Source organism: Somniosus microcephalus, chromosome 4 (assembly GCF_052327205.1).
Source record: "Somniosus microcephalus isolate GS21.2 chromosome 4, FLI_Smic_1.0, whole genome shotgun sequence".
NCBI lineage: Eukaryota > Metazoa > Chordata > Chondrichthyes > Squaliformes > Somniosidae > Somniosus > Somniosus microcephalus.
In genome coordinates this window covers 13,629,787-13,651,184 of record NC_140990.1, presented here as the reverse complement: position 1 = coordinate 13,651,184, position 21,398 = coordinate 13,629,787, and the positions used below count along the sequence as shown (strand labels likewise).

The 21,398-nt window shown below is 54.0% G+C and overlaps 1 protein-coding gene across 1 annotated transcript in view; it reads left to right on the top strand.

Moving 5' to 3' along the window:
- LOC147118325 (breast cancer anti-estrogen resistance protein 1-like) overlaps positions 1–20,553 on the top strand; it is a 35,813-nt gene extending 15,260 nt beyond the window's left edge. Inside the window, exons 3-7 of the mRNA XM_085984391.1 lie at positions 11,416–11,556; positions 13,231–13,350; positions 16,260–17,072; positions 17,466–17,552; positions 19,281–20,553. Coding sequence (XP_085840517.1) covers positions 11,416–11,556; positions 13,231–13,350; positions 16,260–17,072; positions 17,466–17,552; positions 19,281–19,721 — 1,602 coding nt within the window. The 3' untranslated portion in view covers positions 19,722–20,553. The remainder of the gene's footprint in view (positions 1–11,415; positions 11,557–13,230; positions 13,351–16,259; positions 17,073–17,465; positions 17,553–19,280) is intronic.
- The last annotated feature ends 845 nt before the right edge of the window (positions 20,554–21,398 follow it).

The window sequence follows — 21,398 nt, the reverse complement described above, 5'->3', positions numbered from 1 at the left end:
TTACTCTGTATCTAACCCGTGCTGTACCTGCCCTGGGAGTGTTTGATGGGACAGTGTAGAGGGAGCTTTACTTTGTATCTAACTCGTGCTGTAACTACCCTGGGAGTGTTTGATGGGACAGTGTAGAGGGAGTTTTACTCTGTATCTATCCTGTGCTGTATCTGCCTTGGGAGTGTTTGATGGGACAGTGTAGAGGGAGCTTTACTCTGTATCTAACCCGTGCTGTACCTGCCCTGGGAGTGTTTGATGGGACAGTGTAGAGGGAGCTTTACTCTGTATCTAACCCGTGCTGTACCTGCCCTGGGAGTGTTTGATGAGACAGTGTAGAGGGTGCTTTACTTTGTATCTAACCCGTGCTCTACCTACCCTGGGAGTGTTTGATGGGACAGTGTAGAGGGAGCTTTACTCTGTATCTATCCTGTGCTGTATCTGCCTTGGGAGTGTTTGATGGGACAGTGTAGAGGGAGCTTTACTCTGTATCTGACCCGTGCTGTACCTGCCCTGGGAGCGTTTGATGGGACAGTGTAGAGGGAGCTTTACTCCGTATCTAACCCGTGCTGTACCTGCCCTGGGAGTGTTTGACAGGACAGTGTAGAGGGAGCTTTACTCTGTATCTAACCCGTGCTGTACCTGCCCTGGGAGTGTTTGATGGGACAGTGTAGAGGGAGCATTACTTTGTATCTAACCCGTGCTGTACCTACCCTGGGAGTGTTTGATGGGACAGTGTAGAGGGAGCTTTACTCTGTATCTAACCCGTGCTGTACCTACCCTGGGAGTGTTTGATGGGACAGTGTAGAGGGAGCTTTACTCTGTATCTGTCCTGTGCTGTATCTGCCTTGGGAGTGTTTGATGGGACAGTGTAGAGGGAGCTTTACTCTGTATCTAACCCGTGCTGTACCTGCCCTGGGAGTGTTTGATGGGACAGTGTAGAGGGAGCTTTACTCTGTATCTAACCCGTGCTGTACCTGCCCTGGGAGTGTTTGATGGGACAGTGTAGAGGGAGCATTACTTTGTATCTAACCCGTGCTGTACCTACCCTGGGAGTGTTTGATGGGACAGTGTAGAGGGAGCTTTACTCTGTATCTAACCCGTGCTGTACCTACCCTGGGAGTGTTTGATGGGACAGTGTAGAGGGAGCTTTACTCTGTATCTGTCCTGTGCTGTATCTGCCTTGGGAGTGTTTGATGGGACAGTGTAGAGGGAGCTTTACTCTGTATCTAACCCGTGCTGTACCTGCCCTGGGAGTGTTTGATGGGACAGTGTAGAGGGAGCTTTACTTTGTATCTAACCCGTGCTGTACCTACCCTGGGAGTGTTTGATGGGACAGTGTAGAGGGAGCTTTACTCTGTATCTATCCTGTGCTGTATCTGCCTTGGGAGTGTTTGATGGGACAGTGTAGAGGGAGCTTTACTCTGCATCTAACCCGTGCTGTACCTGCCCTGGGAGTGTTTGATGGGACTGTGTAGAGGGAGCTTTACTCTGTATCTAACCCGTGCTGTACCTGCCCTGGGAGTGTTTGACAGGACAATGTAGAGGGAGCTTTACTCTGTATCTAACCCGTGCTGTACCTACCCTGGGAGTGTTTGACAGGACAATGTAGAGGGAGCTTTACTCTGTATCTAACCCGTGCTGTACCTGCCCTGGGAGTGTTTGATGGGACAGTGTAGAGGGAGCTTTACTCTGTATCTAACCCGTGCTGTACCTGCCCTGGGAGTGTTTGATGGGACAGTGTAGAGGGAGCTTTACTCTGTATCTAACCCATGCTGTACCTGCCCTGGGAGTGTTTGATGGGGCAGTGTAGAGGGAGCTTTACTCTGTATCTAACCCATGCTGTACCTGCCCTGGGAGTGTTTGATGGGACAGTGTAGAGGGAGCTTTACCCTGTATCTAACCCGTGCTGTACCTGCCCTGGGAGTGTTTGACAGGACAGTGTAGAGGGAGCTTTACTCTGTATCTAACCCGTGCTGTACCTGCCCTGGGAGTGTTTGATGGGACAGTGTAGAGGGAGCTTTACTTTGTATCTAACCCGTGCTGTACCTACCCTGGGAGTGTTTGATGGGACAGTGTAGAGGGAGCTTTACTCTGTATCTAACCCGTGCTGTACCTACCCTGGGAGTGTTTGATGGGACAGTGTAGAGGGAGCTTTACTCTGTATCTATCTTGTGCTGTATCTGCCTTGGGAGTGTTTGATGGGACAGTGTAGAGGGAGCTTTACTCTGTATCTAACCCGTGCTGTACCTGCCCTGGGAGTGTTTGATGGGACAGTGTAGAGGGAGCTTTCCTCTGTATCTAACCCGTGCTGTACCTGCCCTGGGAGTGTTTGATGAGACAGTGTAGAGGGAGCTTTACTTTGTATCTAACCCGTGCTGTACCTACCCTGGGAGTGTTTGATGGGACAGTGTAGAGGGAGCTTTACTCTGTATCTATCCTGTGCTGTATCTGCCTTGGGAGTGTTTGATGGGACAGTGTAGAGGGAGCTTTACTCTGTATCTAACCCGTGCTGTACCTACCCTGGGAGTGTTTGATGGGACAGTGTAGAGGGAGCTTTACTCTGTATGTATCCTGTGCTGTATCTGCCTTGGGAGTGTTTGATGGGACAGTGTAGAGGGAGCTTTACTCTGTATCTAACCCGTGCTGTACCTGCCCTGGGAGTGTTTGATGGGACAGTGTAGAGGGAGCTTTACTCTGTATCTAACCCGTGCTGTACCTGCCCTGGGAGTGTTTGATGAGACAGTGTAGAGGGAGCTTTACTTTGTATCTAACCCGTGCTGTACCTACCCAGCGAGTGTTTGATGGGACAGTGTAGAGGTAGCTTTACTCTGTATCTATCCTGTGCTGTATCTGCCTTGGGAGTGTTTGATGGGACAGTGTAGAGGGAGCTTTACTCTGTATCTGACCCGTGCTGTACCTGCCCTGGGAGCGTTTGATGGGACAGTGTAGAGGGAGCTTTACTCTGTATCTAACCCGTGCTGTACCTGCCCTGGGAGTGTTTGACAGGACAGCGTAGAGGGAGCTTTGCTCTGTATCTAACCCGTGCTGTACCTGCCCTGGGAGTGTTTGATGGGACAGTGTAGAGGGAGCTTTACTTTGTATCTAACCCGTGCTGTACCTACCCTGGGAGTGTTTGATGGGACAGTGTAGAGGGAGCTTTACTCTGTATCTAACCCGTGCTGTACCTACCCTGGGAGTGTTTGATGGGACAGTGTAGAGGGAGCTTTACTCTGTATCTAACCCGTGCTGTACCTACCCTGGGAGTGTTTGATGGGACAGTGTAGAGGGAGCTTTACTCTGTATCTATCCTGTGCTGTATCTGCCTTGGGAGTGTTTGATGGGACAGTGTAGAGGGAGCTTTACTCTGTATCTAACCCGTGCTGTATCTGCCCTGGGAGTGTTTGATGGGACAGTGTCGAGGGAGCTTTACTCTGTATCTAACCCATGCTGTACCTGCCCTGGGAGTGTTTGATGGGACAGTGTAGAGGGAGCTTTACTCTGTATCTAACCCATGCTGTACCTGCCCTGGGAGTGTTTGATGGGACAGTGTCGAGGGAGCTTTACTCTGTATCTAACCCATGCTGTACCTGCCCTGGGAGTGTTTGATGGGACAGTGTAGAGGGAGCTTTACTCTGTATCTAACCCATGCTGTACCTGCCCTGGGAGTGTTTGATGGGACAGTGTCGAGGGAGCTTTACTCTGTATCTAACCCATGCTGCACCTGCCCTGGGAGTGTTTGATGGGACAGTGTAGAGGGAGCTTTACTCTGTATCTAACCCGTGCTGTACCTGCCCTGGGAGTGTTTGATGGGACAGTGTAGAGGGAGCTGTACTCTGTATCTAACCCATGCTGTACCTGCCCTGGGAGTGTTTGATGGGACAGTGTCGAGGGAGCTTTACTCTGTATCTAACCCATGCTGTACCTGCCCAGGGAGTGTTTGATGGGACAGTGTAGAGGGAGCTTTACTCTGTATCTAACCCGTGCTGTACCTGCCCTGGGAGTGTTTGATGGGACAGTGTAGAGGGAGCTTTACTCTGTATCTATCCTGTGCTGTATCTGCCTTGGGAGTGTTTGATGGGACAGTGTAGAGGGAGCTTTACTCTGTATCTAACCCGTGCTATACCTGCCCTGGGAGCGTTTGATGGGACAGTGTAGAGGGAGGTTTACTCTGTATCTAACCCGTGCTGTACCTGCCCTGGGAGTGTTTGACAGGACAGTGTAGAGGGAGCTTTACTCTGTATCTATCCTGTGCTGTATCTGCCTTGGGAGTGTTTGATGGGACAGTGTAGAGGGAGCTTTACTCTGTATCTGACCCGTGCTGTACCTGCCCTGGGAGCGTTTGATGGGACAGTGTAGAGGGAGCTTTACTCTGTATCTAACCCGTGCTGTACCTGCCCTGGGAGTGTTTGACAGGACAGTGTAGAGGGAGCTTTGCTCTGTATCTAACCCGTGCTGTACCTGCCCTGGGAGTGTTTGATGGGACAGTGTAGAGGGAGCTTTACTTTGTATCTAACCCGTGCTGTACCTACCCTGGGAGTGTTTGATGGGACAGTGTAGAGGGAGCTTTACTCTGTATCTAACCCGTGCTGTACCTACCCTGGGAGTGTTTGATGGGACAGTTTAGAGGGAGCTTTACTCTGTATCTATCCTGTGCTGTATCTGCCTTGGGAGTGTTTGATGGGACAGTGTAGAGGGAGCTTTACTCTGTATCTAACCCGTGCTGTACCTGCCCTGGGAGTGTTTGATGGGACAGTGTAGAGGGAGCTTTACTTTGTATCTAACCCGTGCTGTACCTACCCTGGGAGTGTTTGATGGGACAGTGTAGAGGGAGCTTTACTCTGTATCTATCCTGTGCTGTATCTGCCTTGGGAGTGTTTGATGGGACAGTGTAGAGGGAGCTTTACTCTGTATCTAACCCGTGCTGTACCTGCCCTGGGAGTGTTTGATGGGACAGTGTCGAGGGAGCTTTACTCTGTATCTAACCCATGCTGTACCTGCCCTGGGAGTGTTTGATGGGACAGTGTAGAGGGAGCTTTACTCTGTATCTAACCCATGCTGTACCTGCCCTGGGAGTGTTTGATGGGACAGTGTCGAGGGAGCTTTACTCTGTATCTAACCCATGCTGTACCTGCCCTGGGAGTGTTTGATGGGACAGTGTAGAGGGAGCTTTACTCTGTATCTAACCCATGCTGTACCTGCCCTGGGAGTGTTTGATGGGACAGTGTCGAGGGAGCTTTACTCTGTATCTAACCCATGCTGTACCTGCCCTGGGAGTGTTTGATGGGACAGTGTAGAGGGAGCTTTACTCTGTATCTAACCCGTGCTGTACCTGCCCTGGGAGTGTTTGATGGGACAGTGTAGAGGGAGCTGTACTCTGTATCTAACCCATGCTGTACCTGCCCTGGGAGTGTTTGATGGGACAGTGTCGAGGGAGCTTTACTCTGTATCTAACCCATGCTGTACCTGCCCTGGGAGTGTTTGATGGGACAGTGTAGAGGGAGCTTTACTCTGTATCTAACCCGTGCTGTACCTGCCCTGGGAGTGTTTGATGGGACAGTGTAGAGGGAGCTTTACTCTGTATCTATCCTGTGCTGTATCTGCCTTGGGAGTGTTTGATGGGACAGTGTAGAGGGAGCTTTACTCTGTATCTAACCCGTGCTATACCTGCCCTGGGAGCGTTTGATGGGACAGTGTAGAGGGAGGTTTACTCTGTATCTAACCCGTGCTGTACCTGCCCTGGGAGTGTTTGACAGGACAGTGTAGAGGGAGCTTTGCTCTGTATCTAACCCGTGCTGTACCTGCCCTGGGAGTGTTTGATGGGACAGTGTAGAGGGAGCTTTACTTTGTATCTAACCCGTGCTGTACCTACCCTGGGAGTGTTTGATGGGACAGTGTAGAGGGAGCTTTACTCTGTATCTAACCCGTGCTGTACCTACCCTGGGAGTGTTTGATGGGACAGTGTAGAGGGAGCTTTACTCTGTATCTATCCTGTGCTGTATCTGCCTTGGGAGTGTTTGATGGGACAGTGTAGAGGGAGCTTTACTCTGTATCTAACCCGTGCTGTACCTGCCCTGGGAGTGTTTGATGGGACAGTGTAGAGGGAGCTTTACTTTGTATCTAACCCGTGCTGTACCTACCCTGGGAGTGTTTGATGGGACAGTGTAGAGGGAGCTTTACTCTGTATCTATCCTGTGCTGTATCTGCCTTGGGAGTGTTTGATGGGACAGTGTAGAGGCAGCTTTACTCTGTATCTAACCCGTGCTGTACCTGCCCTGGGAGTGTTTGATGGGACAGTGTAGAGGGAGCTTTACTCTGTATCTAACCCATGCTGTACCTGCCCTGGGAGTGTTTGATGGGACAGTGTCGAGGGAGCTTTACTCTGTATCTAACCCATGCTGTACCTGCCCTGGGAGTGTTTGATGGGACAGTGTAGAGGGAGCTTTACTCTGTATCTAACCCATGCTGTACCTGCCCTGGGAGTGTTTGATGGGACAGTGTCGAGGGAGCTTTACTCTGTATCTAACCCATGCTGTACCTGCCCTGGGAGTGTTTGATGGGACAGTGTAGAGGGAGCTTTACTCTGTATCTAACCCGTGCTGTACCTGCCCTGGGAGTGTTTGATGGGACAGTGTAGAGGGAGCTGTACTCTGTATCTAACCCATGCTGTACCTGCCCTGGGAGTGTTTGATGGGACAGTGTCGAGGGAGCTTTACTCTGTATCTAACCCACGCTGTACCTGCCCTGGGAGTGTTTGATGGGACAGTGTAGAGGGAGCTTTACTCTGTATCTAACCCGTGCTGTACCTGCCCTGGGAGTGTTTGATGGGACAGTGTAGAGGGAGCTTTACTCTGTATCTATCCTGTGCTGTATCTGCCTTGGGAGTGTTTGATGGGACAGTGTAGAGGGAGCTTTACTCTGTATCTAACCCGTGCTATACCTGCCCTGGGAGCGTTTGATGGGACAGTGTAGAGGGAGGTTTACTCTGTATCTAACCCGTGCTGTACCTGCCCTGGGAGTGTTTGACAGGACAGTGTAGAGGGAGCTTTACTCTGCATCTAACCCGTGCTGTACCTGCCCTGGGAGTGTTTGATGGGACAGTGTAGAGGGAGCTTTACTTTGTATCTAACCCGTGCTGTACCTGCCCTAGGAGTGTTTGATGGGATAGTGTAGAGGGAGCTTTACTCTGTATCTAACCCGTGCTGTACCTGCCCTGGGAGTGTTTGATGAGACAGTGTAGAGGGAGCTTTACTTTGTATCTAACCCGTGCTGTACCTACCCTGGGAGTGTTTGATGGTACAGTGTAGAGGGAGCTTTACTCTGTATCTATCCTGTGCTGTATCTGCCTTGGGAGTGTTTGATGGGACAGTGTAGAGGGAGCTTTACTCTGTATCTAACCCGTGCTGTACCTACCCTGGGAGTGTTTGATGGGACAGTGTAGAGGGAGCTTTACTCTGTATCTATCCTGTGCTGTATATGTCTTGGGAGTGTTTGATGGGACAGTGTAGAGGGAGCTTTACTCTGTATCTAACCCGTGCTGTACCTGCCCTGGGAGTGTTTGATGGGACAGTGTAGAGGGAGCTTTACTCTGTATCTAACCCGTGCTGTACCTGCCCTGGGAGTGTTTGATGAGACAGTGTAGAGGGAGCTTTACTTTGTTTCTAACCCGTGCTGTACCTGCCCTGGGAGTGTTTGATGGGACAGTGTAGAGGGAGCTTTACTCTGTATCTATCCTGTGCTGTATCTGCCTTGGGAGTGTTTGATGGGACAGTGTAGAGGGAGCTTTACTGTGTATCTAACCCGTGCTGTACCTGCCCTGGGAGCGTTTGATGGGACAGTGTAGAGGGAGCTTTACTCTGTATCTAACCCGTGCTGTACCTGCCCTGGGAGTGTTTGATGGGACAGTGTAGAGGGAGCTTTACTTTGTATCTAACTCGTGCTGTACCTACCCTGGGAGTGTTTGATGGGACAGTGTAGAGGGAGTTTTACTCTGTATCTATCCTGTGCTGTATCTGCCTTGGGAGTGTTTGATGGGACATTGTAGAGGGAGCTTTACTCTGTATCTAACCCGTGCTGTACCTGCCCTGGGAGTGTTTGATGGGACAGTGTAGAGGGTGCTTTACTTTGTATCTAACCCGTGCTCTACCTACCCTGGGAGTGTTTGATGGGACAGTGTAGAGGGAGCTTTACTCTGTATCTGTCCTGTGCTGTATCTGCCTTGGGAGTGTTTGATGGGACAGTGTAGAGGGAGCTTTACTCTGTATCTAACCCGTGCTGTACCTGCCCTGGGAGTGTTTGATGGGACAGTGTAGAGGGAGCTTTACTCTGTATCTAACCCGTGCTGTACCTGCCCTGGGAGTGTTTGATGAGACAGTGTAGAGGGAGCTTTACTTTGTATCTAACCCGTGCTGTACCTACCCTGGGAGTGTTTGATGGGACAGTGTAGAGGGAGCTTTACTCTGTATCTATCCTGTGCTGTATCTGCCTTGGGAGTGTTTGATGGGACAGTGTAGAGGGAGCTTTACTCTGCATCTAACCCGTGCTGTACCTGCCCTGGGAGTGTTTGATGGGACTGTGTAGAGGGAGCTTTACTCTGTATCTAACCCGTGCTGTACCTGCCCTGGGAGTGTTTGACAGGACAATGTAGAGGGAGCTTTACTCTGTATCTAACCCGTGCTGTACCTACCCTGGGAGTGTTTGATGGGACAGTGTAGAGGGAGCTTTACTCTGTATCTAACCCGTGCTGTACCTGCCCTGGGAGTGTTTGATGGGACAGTGTAGAGGGAGCTTTACTCTGTATCTAACCCGTGCTGTACCTGCCCTGGGAGTGTTTGATGGGACAGTGTAGAGGGAGCTTTACTCTGTATCTAACCCATGCTGTACCTGCCCTGGGAGTGTTTGATGGGGCAGTGTAGAGGGAGCTTTACTCTGTATCTAACCCATGCTGTACCTGCCCTGGGAGTGTTTGATGGGACAGTGTAGAGGGAGCTTTACCCTGTATCTAACCCGTGCTGTACCTGCCCTGGGAGTGTTTGACAGGACAGTGTAGAGGGAGCTTTACTTTGTATCTAACCCGTGCTGTACCTACCCTGGGAGTGTTTGATGGGACAGTGTAGAGGGAGCTTTACTCTGTATCTAACCCGTGCTGTACCTACCCTGGGAGTGTTTGATGGGACAGTGTAGAGGGAGCTTTACTCTGTATCTATCTTGTGCTGTATCTGTCTTGGGAGTGTTTGATGGGACAGTGTAGAGGGAGCTTTACTCTGCATCTAACCCGTGCTGTACCTGCCCTGGGAGTGTTTGATGGGACAGTGTAGAGGGAGCTTTACTCTGTATCTAACCCGTGCTGTACCTGCCCTGGGAGTGTTTGATGAGACAGTGTAGAGGGAGCTTTACTTTGTATCTAACCCGTGCTGTACCTACCCTGGGAGTGTTTGATGGGACAGTGTAGAGGGAGCTTTACTCTGTATCTATCCTGTGCTGTATCTGCCTTGGGAGTGTTTGATGGGACAGTGTAGAGGGAGCTTTACTCTGTATCTAACCCGTGCTGTACCTACCCTGGGAGTGTTTGATGGGACAGTGTAGAGGGAGCTTTACTCTGTATGTATCCTGTGCTGTATCTGCCTTGAGAGTGTTTGATGGGACAGTGTAGAGGGAGCTTTACTCTGTATCTAACCCGTGCTGTACCTGCCCTGGGAGTGTTTGATGGGACAGTGTAGAGGGAGCTTTACTCTGTATCTAACCCGTGCTGTACCTGCCCTGGGAGTGTTTGATGAGACAGTGTAGAGGGAGCTTTACTTTGTATCTAACCCGTGCTGTACCTACCCTGGGAGTGTTTGATGGGACAGTGTAGAGGTAGCTTTACTCTGTATCTATCCTGTGCTGTATCTGCCTTGGGAGTGTTTGATGGGACAGTGTAGAGGGAGCTTTACTCTGTATCTGACCCGTGCTGTACCTGCCCTGGGAGCGTTTGATGGGACAGTGTAGAGGGAGCTTTACTCTGTATCTAACCCGTGCTGTACCTGCCCTGGGAGTGTTTGACAGGACAGTGTAGAGGGAGCTTTGCTCTGTATCTAACCCGTGCTGTACCTGCCCTGGGAGTGTTTGATGGGACAGTGTAGAGGGAGCTTTACTTTGTATCTAACCCGTGCTGTACCTACCCTGGGAGTGTTTGATGGGACAGTGTAGAGGGAGCTTTACTCTGTATCTAACCCGTGCTGTACCTACCCTGGGAGTGTTTGATGGGACAGTGTAGAGGGAGCTTTACTCTGTATCTATCCTGTGCTGTATCTGCCTTGGGAGTGTTTGATGGGACAGTGTAGAGGGAGCTTTACTCTGTATCTAACCCGTGCTGTACCTGCCCTGGGAGTGTTTGATGGGACAGTGTAGAGGGAGCTTTACTTTGTATCTAACCCGTGCTGTACCTACCCTGGGAGTGTTTGATGGGACAGTGTAGAGGGAGCTTTACTCTGTATCTATCCTGTGCTGTATCTGCCTTGGGAGTGTTTGATGGGACAGTGTAGAGGGAGCTTTACTCTGTATCTAACCCGTGCTGTACCTGCCCTGGGAGTGTTTGATGGGACAGTGTAGAGGGAGCTTTACTCTGTATCTAACCCGTGCTGTACCTGCCCTGGGAGTGTTTGACAGGACAGTGTAGAGGGAGCTTTACTCTGTATCTAACCCGTGCTGTACCTGCCCTGGGAGTGTTTGATGGGACAGTGTAGAGGGAGCTTTACTTTGTATCTAACCCGTGCTGTACCTGCCCTGGGAGTGTTTGATGGGACAGTTTAGAGGGAGCTTTACTCTGTATCTAACCCGTGCTGTACCTGCCCTGGGAGTGTTTGATGGGACTGTGTAGAGGGAGCTTTACTCTGTATCTAACCCGCGCTGTACCTGCCCTGGGGGTGTTTGATGGGACAGTGTAGAGGGAGCTTTACTCTGTATGTAACCCGTGCTGTACCTGCCCTGGGAGTGTTTGATGGGACAGTGTAGAGGGAGCTTTACTCTGTATCTAACCCATGCTGTACCTGCCCTGGGAGTGTTTGATGGGGCAGTGTAGAGGGAGCTTTACTCTGTATCTAACCCATGTTGTACCTGCCCTGGGAGTGTTTGATGGGACAGTGTAGAGGATGATTTACTCTGTATCTAACCCATGCTGTACCTGCCCTGGGAGTGTTTGATGGGGCAGTGTAGAGGAAGCTTTACTCTGTATCTAACCCGTGCTGTACCTACCCTGGGAGTGTTTGATGGGACAGTGTAGAGGGAGCTTTACTCTGTATCTAACCCGTGCTGTACCTACCCTGGGAGTGTTTGATGGGGCAGTGTAGAGGAAGCTTCACTCTGTATCTAACCCATGCTGTACCTGCCCTGGGAGTGTTTGATGGGACAGTGAAGCGTCACCATTTTTTTCCGATTTTCTCCGCACAGGTTTCCGACGTTCCGGATCGGGAGATGGAATCCAGATCGGACTCGCGGCTGAGTGCGGATGAGAATGAGTACACCGTTCCCGACTCGGAGATTTACAAGATGCCGACTGTCAGGGGAATCTCCGAGAGCAGTGCTGAGGAGGTACAGCAAGATGTGGGACTCGGTTATACCCCATCGGAGCAACACAGCTTCCTCTCACTGACCCTGGGCTCCTCGTCTCTCGTGGTAGAGTCCTGGGCACCCCGTTTCCAAGTGGGTCTAATGGTAGAGTCCTGGGCGCCCCCTCAGAGTGGGTCTAGTGGCAGAGTCCTGGGCACCCCCTTTCCGAGTGGGTTTAGTGGTAGATTCCTGGGCGCCCCCTGAGAGTGGGTCGAGTGGTAGAGTCCTGGGCTCCCCCTTTCCGAGTGGGTCTAGTGGTAGAGTCCGGAGCGTACCCTCAGAGTGGGTCTAGTAGTAGAGTGCGGAGCTTCCCCTCAGAGTGGGTCTAGTGGTAGAGTCCGGAGCTTCCCCTCAATGTGGGTCTAGTGGTAGAGTCCTGGACGCCCCCTCAATGTGGGTTTAGTGGTAGAGTCCTGGACGCCCCCTCAATGTGGGTCTAGTGGTAGAGTCCTGGACGCCCCCTCAATGTGGGTCTAGTGGTAGAGTCCTAGACGCCCCCTCAATGTGGGTCTAGTGGTAAAGTCTGGAGCTCCCCGTAGAGTCCTGGGCTCCCCCTTTCTGAGTGGGTCTAGTGGTAGAATCCTGGGTGCCCCCTCAGAGTGGGTCTAGTGGTAGAGTCCTGGGCTCCCCTTTCAGTGTGGGTCTAGTGGTAGAGTCCTGGGCTCCCCTTTCAGTGTGGGTCTAGTGGTAGAGTCCTGGGCTCCCCTTTCAGTGTGGGTCTAGTGGTAGAGTCCTGGGCGGCTCCTCAGTGTGGGTCTAGTGGTAGAGTCCTGGGCTCCCCCTTAGAACATAAGAAATAGGAGCAGGAATAGGCCACTTGGCCCCTCGAGCCTGCTCCGCCATTCAATAGGATCATGGCTGATCTTGGGCTCAAAGCCACATCCCTGCACGCTCCCCATAACCCTTCACTCCCTTATCTTGCAAAAATAGCATGGTTCGAGTGGTAGAGTCCTGGGCTCCGCAATCAGAGGGGTCGATGGGTCTTATGGTAGAGTCATGGGCTCCCCAATCAGAGGGGTCGATGGGTCTAATGGTAGAGTCCTGGGCTCTCCAATCAGAGGGGTCGATGGTCTAATGGTAGAGTCCTGGGCTCTCCAATCGGAGGGGTCAATGGGTCTAATGGTAGAGTTCTGGGCTCTCCAATCAGAGGGGTCGATGGGTCTAATGGTAGAGTCCTGGGCTCTCCAATCGGCGGGGTCGATGGGTCTAATGGTAGAGTCCTGGGCTCTCCAATCGGAGGGGTCGATGGGTCTAATGGTAGAGTCCTGGGCTCTCCAATCGGAGGGGTCGATGGGTCTAATGGTAAAGTCCTGGGCTCTCCAATCGGAGGGGTCGATGGGTCTAACGGTAGAGTCCTGGGCTCTCCAATCGGAGTGGTCGATGGGTCTAATGGTAGAATCCTGGGATCTCCAATTGGAGGGGTCGATGGGTCTAATGGTAGAGTCCTGGGCTCTCCAATCGGAGGGGTCGATGGGTCTAATGGTAGAATCCTGGGCTCTCCAATCGGAGGGGTCGATGGGTCTAATGGTGGAGTCCTGGGCTCTCCAATCAGAGGGCTGCCTTACTGCTCTAAAGCCATGTGCCCCCACCCTGAAGCCAATCGGGTCCACCTGTAATGCTGCTCCCTTATCGCCATCCCATCCCCTCTTTCCACAGGTTTACAACACGCCCACGATTGCTGGATGGGAGCCAGACCACCCTCCCCTCCGGGACATCCCGCCCGTACCCCATCGCTACGACGACACGGATGGAGAGAATCCCACAGGAGAGCAAGAGGTCAGAGACGGAACTAGCCCCCCCCCCAATCCGACACCTCACTGGGACCTCCCAACACCCCCCCCAATCCATGACACCCCAATAGAACCAACCAACCTCAGCCCACCCCCATCCCCAACACCCCAATGTGACCTCCCACCACCCCAAACACCCCAATGGGACCTCCCACTACCCCCAACACCCCAACGGGACCTCCCACTACCCCCAACACCCCAACGGGACCTCCCACCACCCCCAACACCCCGACGGGACCTCCCACTACCTCCAACACCCCGACGGGACCTCCCACTACCCCCAACAGGACATCCCACTACCCCCAACACCCCAATGGGACCTCCCACTACCCCCAACACCCCGACGGGACATCCCAACACCCCGACGGGACCTCCCACTACCCCCAACACCCCAATGGGACCTCCCACTACCCCCAACACCCCAACAGGACCTCCCACTACCCCCAACACCCCAACGGGACCTCCCCCTATCCCCAACACCCCAATGGGACGTCCCACTACCCCAACACGCCAATGGGACCTCCCAACACCCCAATGGGACCTCCCACCACCCCCAACACCCCGATGGGACCTCCCACTACCCCCAACACCCCGATGGGACCTCCCAACACCCCGATGGGACCTCGCACTACCCCCAACACCCCGACGGGACCTCCCACTACCCCCAACACCCCAACAGGAATGCCCACTACTCCCAACACCCCGATGTGACCTCCCACTACCCCCAACACCCCAACGGGACCTCCCACTATCCCCAACACCCCGATGGGACCTCCCACTACCCACAACACCCCGATGGGACCTCCCACTACCCCCAACACCCCGACGGGACCGCCCACTACCCCCAACACCCCAATGGGACCTCCCACTACCCCCAACACCCCAATGAGACCTCCCACTACCCCCAACACCCCGATGGGACCTCCCACTACCCCCAACACCCCAAAGGGACCTCCCACTACCCCCAACACCCCGATGGGACCTCCCACTACCCCCAACACCCCAACGGGACCTCCCACTACCCCCAACACCCCGACGGGACCTCCCACTACCCCCAACACCCCAACAGGACATCCCACTACCCCCAACACCCCAATGGGACCTCCCACTACCCCCAACACCCCGACGGGACATCCCAACACCCCGACGGGACCTCCCACTACCCCCAACACCCCAATGGGACCTCCCACTACCCCCAACACCCCAACAGGACCTCCCACTACCCCCAACACCCCAACGGGACCTCCCCCTATCCCCAACACCCCAATGGGACGTCCCACTACCCCAACACGCCAATGGGACCTCCCAACACCCCAATGGGACCTCCCACCACCCCCAACACCCCGATGGGACCTCCCACTACCCCCAACACCCCGATGGGACCTCCCAACACCCCGATGGGACCTCGCACTACCCCCAACACCCCGACGGGACCTCCCACTACCCCCAACACCCCAACAGGAATGCCCACTACTCCCAACACCCCGATGTGACCTCCCACTACCCCCAACACCCCAACGGGACCTCCCACTATCCCCAACACCCCGATGGGACCTCCCACTACCCACAACACCCCGATGGGACCTCCCACTACCCCCAACACCCCGACGGGACCGCCCACTACCCCCAACACCCCAATGGGACCTCCCACTACCCCCAACACCCCAATGAGACCTCCCACTACCCCCAACACCCCGATGGGACCTCCCACTACCCCCAACACCCCAAAGGGACCTCCCACTACCCCCAACACCCCGATGGGACCTCCCACTACCCCCAACACCCCAACGGGACCTCCCACTACCCCCAACACCCCGACGGGACCTCCCACTACCCCCAACAGCCCAATGGGACCTCCCACTACCCCCAACACCCCAAAGGGACCTCCCACTACCCCCAACACCCCAACGGGACCTCCCACTACCCCCAACACCCCAATGGAACCTCCCACTACCCCCAACACCCCAAAGGGACCTCCCACTACCCCCAACACCCCGATGGGACCTCCCACTACCCCCAACACCCCAACGGGACCTCCCACTACCCCCAACACCCCGATGGGACCTCCCACAACCCCCAACACCCCAATGGGACCACCCACTACCCCCAACACCCCAATGGGACCTCCCACCACCCCCAACACCCCAATGGGACCTCCCACCACCGCCCCCCCTATCGCCGATGGGACCACCCACCATCATCCCACTCCCCATCCAGAGAAGAAAGAAAAAATTGCATTTCTATAGCGCCTTTCACCACTTCAGGACATCCCAAAGCGCTTTACAGCCAATGAAGTACTTTTTGAAGTGGAGTCACTGTTGTAATGTAGGAAACGCAGCAGCCAATTTGCGCACAGCAAGCTCCCACAAACAGCAATGTGATAAATGACCAGATAACTTGTTTTTTTATTCATAAAGTTGGTTGAGGGATAAATCTTGGTTCCCAGAACACCAGGGAGGACCTCCCCCTGCTCTACTTCCAATACTGGCCGTGGGATCTTTTACTTCGCACCTGAGACAGCAGACGGGGCCTCAGTTTAATGTCTCATCCCGAAGGACGGCACCTCTGACAGTGCAGTACTCCCTCAGTACTGCCCCTCGACAGTGCAGTACTCCCTCAGTACTGACCCTCCGACAGTGCAGTGCTCCCTCAGTACTGTCCCTCCGACAGTGCAGCCCTCCCACAGTACTGCCCCTCCGACAGTGCGGCACTCCCTCAGTACTGTCCCTCCGACAGTGCAGTACTCCCTCAGTACTGCCCCTCCGACAGTGCGGCGCTCCCTCAGTACTGCCCCTCCGACAGTGCAGCGCTCCCTCAGTTACAGGCAAATGGAGTGTTTGATGGGTGGCAGTGTCAAGGGAGCACTAATTCGCATTTAACCCATTCCATCTGCAGGTCTACAGCGTCCCGTCTTCGGTCGGGAAGGAGGCGCCCAGGAGCGACGAGACATACGATGTCCCAGCAAGCTTGACCCGGAAGGTGGCCAAAGTCTCGCCGTCGGTGGCCCGGGACCCATCGTTGGCCGAGGACCTCTACGATTGGCCGCGGGAGCCGGCAGGGATGAGCACGGCGCCATCCCCGGCCGAGCGGCTGAGCGGACTGCGCCTCTCGGTGCTGGGGGGCTCCTCCCGGCTGATGGAGGCCGTTAGCCGGGGCCTTGGGGGCCGCCAGTGGGCCGAGGCAGAGAGCAGCGGGGTGCGGTCGGCCGCCAGGAGCCTGGGCTGCTCGCTGAGGGAGTTCCTGGCCTGCTGCCGGGGCTGGGACCCCCCGAGGCCAGGCCTCGGGCCTCACCTGGAAGGCCTGGAAGAGGCCTTGGGCCTGCTGGGCGAACTGGGCCGCAGGCTAGAGGCCTGGGAGCGGGGGGATGCCGGGGCCGGCAGGAACCTCTCCGGCCTGCAGGACCTCAGCCAATTCACGGCCGTCACCGGGCGGATCGCCGGTCACGTGGAGGGCCTGGCCTCCCTGCTCCTCGGGGAGGCTCAGGCCCAGCCCCAGGCTGAGGCCCAGCCCCCTCTCCCCCTCCTCGGGGAGGCTCAGCCCAACTCGCGGAGGCCCCTGCCTCCCCTGCCCGAGCCCGGGGGCAAGGCCGGGATCCAGACCAGGCCTCTCCCGCCCACGCCGGCCTATGTCCGGGGGGAGCCTGGTGACGGCGCCAACGTGTACGAGGGAGTGCAGCTGACGGAGGAGCACGAGTACGTCCGATTACAGGTGGGTGCTGAGGTCGCGGGGCGGGAGGTCGAGGGGCAGGAGGGTGGGGCGAAGTCAAGGGGAAGGAAAGTGAAGGGAGGTCAAGGTGTGGGAGATCAAGTAGCGGGAGAGTAACGAGGTCAAGGCCTCACTGTGACTGGATTTGGTCTCGGCCAGTCAGGGTTGTGTAGGCCTCACTGTGACTGGATTTGGTCTCGGCCAGTCAGGGTTGTGTAGGCCTCACTGTGACTGGATTTGGTCTCGGCCTGTCAGGGTTGTGTATGCCTCAATGTGCCTGGGAATAGTCCTGGCCTGGCAGGGTTGTGTAGGCCTCAGTGTGACTGTGGAATTGGTTCTGGCTTTTGCAAGCCTCCTAAAGCTGAATAGTCATCTCTGCTTCCTTTGCCCTCGCAGGGGAAGGAGATTCCTGACGTTTGTCAGAAGGAAGTGTCGAGTACCGGGAAGGTCACGGAGATCACAGAGCAACTCAAAGAGAACCAGGTAAGAACCAAAAGACAACCTGTTCGCTCATGGCTCTGTGTGTGTGTCCTTGATCTTTCTGTGTCTGTCTCTGCTTTCACTGTCCGTCTCTCAATCCTCATCTTTCTGTTCCTGTTCCTCCGCTCTCTCTCTCTGTCTCTCTCTTTCTCTCTCTCTGTCTCTTTCTCTGTCTCTCTCTCTCTGTCTCTTTCTCTGTCTCTCTCCCTCTCTCTCTCCCTGTCTCTCTCCCTGTCTCTCTCCCTCTCTCTCTCCCTGTCTCTCTCCCTCTCTCTCTCCCTCTCTCTCTCTCCCTCTCTCGCTCCCTCTCTCTCTCCCTCTCTCTCCCTGTCTCTCTCTCCCTCTCTCTCCCTGTCTCTCTCTCTGTCTCTCTCTCTCTGTCTCTCTCTCTGTCTCTGTCTCTCTCTCTCTCTGTCTTTCTGTCTCTCTCCCTCTCTCTGTCTCTCTCTCTGTTTCTCTGTCTCTGTCTCTCTCTGTCTCTCTCTCTGTCTCTCTCCCTGTCTCTGTCTCTCTCTCTCTGTCTCTCTCTCTCTGTCTCTCTCCCTGTCTCTCCCTGTCTCTCTCCCTCTCTCTGTCTCTCTCTCTGTCTCTCTCTCTCTGTCTCTCTCTCTGTCTCTCTCTCTGTCTCTCTCCCTGTCTCTGTCTCTCTCTCTGTCTCTCTCTCTCTGTCTCTCTGTCTCTGTCTCTCTGTCTCTCACTCTCTGTGTCTCTGTCTCTCTCTCTGTCTCTCTCTCTGTCAAATTCAAATTCAAATTCAAATCGCTTTATTGGCATGATAAGGTACATCTTATGTTGCCAAAGCATCAAAATACATTTATGGTTGAGCACATAAACGCAGTTCTATTCATACAGTGTACAAACAGGTATATCCCTGAGTGTATAAATATACATTCGCCCTGTCTATATATACTCTTTTCTTAGTTTACTGGTTGTCCCTCTGTTCATGGCAAGCTGTAACATAGTGTGCCGCCAGTGTTACACAGCTTCTCTCCTCCCCCAGTAGGAATGGGGGTTTTTGGTTGTCATTCAGATTTCTGAATTCAGGGCATATTTGTGAGAATTTTTGGTAGAAATTCTCCCTGATGCCCTGATATTTTCCACAGGCTGTGAGGAAGTGCATCTCTGTCTCCACTACTCCCTGACTGCAGTGAGAGCATATCCTGTCTTCTCTTGGCAGCCTGGTCTGCCTGTGTCTGCCTTTTTCGATCGCTAGGCTATGTTCGCTAAGTCTGTACCTTGTCAAGGTTCTTCTCAGTTTGTTATCCTTTACCATGGTCAGGTAATCAGCTATGTTGTATTGTCTGTTTAGGGCCAAGTAGCAATTGAGTTTGCTTTGGGTTTTTGTTGTTTCTGCCCAATACGTCAGATATTTTTCCTTTTGCTTAGCGACGATTGTGTTGGGTCGAATTCTTTGTGTTCTCTGTCTCTCTGTCGCTCTCTCTCTCTGTCTCTGTCTGTCTCTCTCTGTCTTTCTGTCTCTCTCCCTCTCTCTGTCTCTCTCTCTCTCTCTCTCCCCGTGTCTCTCTCTCTCTCTCTGTCTCTCTGTCTCTGTCTCTCTCTGTCTCTCTCCCTGTCTCTCTCTCTCTCTCTCTCTCTCTCTGTCTCTCTCTCTCTCTCTCTGTCTCTCTCTCTATGTCTCTGTCTCGCTCTCTCTGTCTCTCTCTTTCACTCTCTCTAATCCCACACTAACACTCTCTCCCCCTCCTCTCTCTCCCCCCTCCCCCCTTACAGGTCGGAGCTCCCCCGGACCCCGTACACGACCCGCTGCCCGCCACCGACCGCCGCCTCATCGCCTTCTACGCCCAGCAGAGCGACGCCCATTTCGCCACGCTGCTGGGGGCCATCGACGCCCTCTTCTCTTGCCTGCACGCCAGCCAGCCGCCCCGGGCCTTCGTGGGCCACGGCCGCTACGTCATCGTCAGCGCCCACAAGCTGGTCTTCATTGGGGACGCCCTGTCCCGCCAGGCCCGGGCCCCGGGGGTCAGGGCCGAGGTGGGCCGCTCGGGGGCCTTGCTGTGCCAGGCCCTGAAGGCGGCGGTCCTGGCCACCAAGGGGGCCGCTCTCCGGTACCCGGCCCTGCCCGCCGTCCAGGACATGGTGGACAAGGTGACCGAGCTGTCCCATCATGCACTGCGCTTCACCCGCTTGCTGGGTCACATGAGCCTCCGCTGACCATGAGCGAATGACGGAACCGCAAGGGGTGGGTGCGGAGGAGGGAAGCTAACTTGCCAGGCCCTCGGCCTAAACCACTACACCCCCACCGCCCCAACACTCAGGGACATTGTCCCCATGCACGGGGCACCACCCTCTGACCCAATCCCAAATTCCTGATCCCAATTCTTCATTGCCAATTCCAATCCCTGTTCCCAATCCCAACTCCCTGACCAAACATCCCAGATTCCCAATCCCAAATCTGAATCCCAGATTCCTGATCCCAATTCTTCATTGCCAATTCCAATCCCTGTTCCCAATCCCAACTCCCTGACCAAACATCCCAGATTCCCAATCCCAAATCTGAATCCCAGATTCCTGATCCCAATTCTTCATTGCCAATTCCAATCCCTGTTTCTAATCCCAAATCCCTGACCAAACATCCCAGAACCTAATCCCAGATTCCCAATCCCAAATCTGAACCCCAGATTCCTGATCCCAATTGTCGATTGATAATTCCAATCTGATTCCCAATCACTTGATCCCAAATCCCAGATCAGAATCCTTGATCCCAATCAGATCTCAATCTCCGATTCCCAATCCCTGTCCCCCAAGGGCGGGCCCCAATGTAATTCCCAGTCACTGGGGCGGGGGGCTGCTGAGGAAGGGGGAGCGGGGATCTGGGGTCGTGTTGCGGAGCGACGGCGGTGGGCGGATCGAGGCTCCCGATGGCCAGGCCAGCGGAGAAGCCGGAGCCAATCCACGCCCGACCCGGGGCTGGGCCGACACAGGACATAGAGAGAGAGAGAGAGAGAGAGGCCAGTGTTTGAAATAAAGAGACTTTATTCACCGAGCTGAACCTTTTGTCATTCCTTCACCTCGTCCCACTCGCTTTCCATGGGAGCCTGGAATCCGCTATCGGAGAGGGAATGCCGTGCGTTCCCAGATTCCTCCAGGGCAGTCAATTGCTCCAGGGGATGATGGACTTCAGTGATCTGGAGAGACTGGAGAAGCTGGGATTGTTCTTGGAGCAGAGAAGGTTAAGAGGAGATTTACTAGAATGGTACCAGGGGATGAGGGACTTCAGTTAATGTGGAGAGACTGGAGAAGCTGGGATTGTTCTCCTTAGAGCAGAGACGGTTAAGAGGTGATTTACTTGAGGTGTTTAAAATTAGGAGAGATTTTAGATAGAATTTACAGCACAGAAAGGAATTGGCTTAAGGACAGAAAACTGCGAGTTGTGGTAAATGGCTGTTTTTCAGACTGGAGGATGGTAGACAGTGGTGTTCCCCAAGGGTCAGTGCTGGGGCCACTGCTTTTTTTGATATATATAAATGACCTGGATATTGGAATACAGAGTAGAATTTCTAAATTTGCCGATGACACCAAACTTGGGGGTGTGACAAACCGTGAGGATGATACCAATCGACTGCAACATGACATAGAAAGGCTAGCAGAATGGGCAGACAAGTGGCAGATGGAGTTTAATACAGAGAAGTGTGAGGTGATGCATTTTGGCAGAAGGAACAGGGAGAGGCAATATACACTTAATGGCACAGTTTTAAAGCGTGTGCAGGGACAGAGGGACCTGGGAGTTAATGTGCATAGGTCCCTGAAGGTGGCAGGACATATTGAGAGAGTGGTTAGCAAAGCATATGTGATCTTGGGCTTCATAAATAGAGGTATTGAGTACAAAAG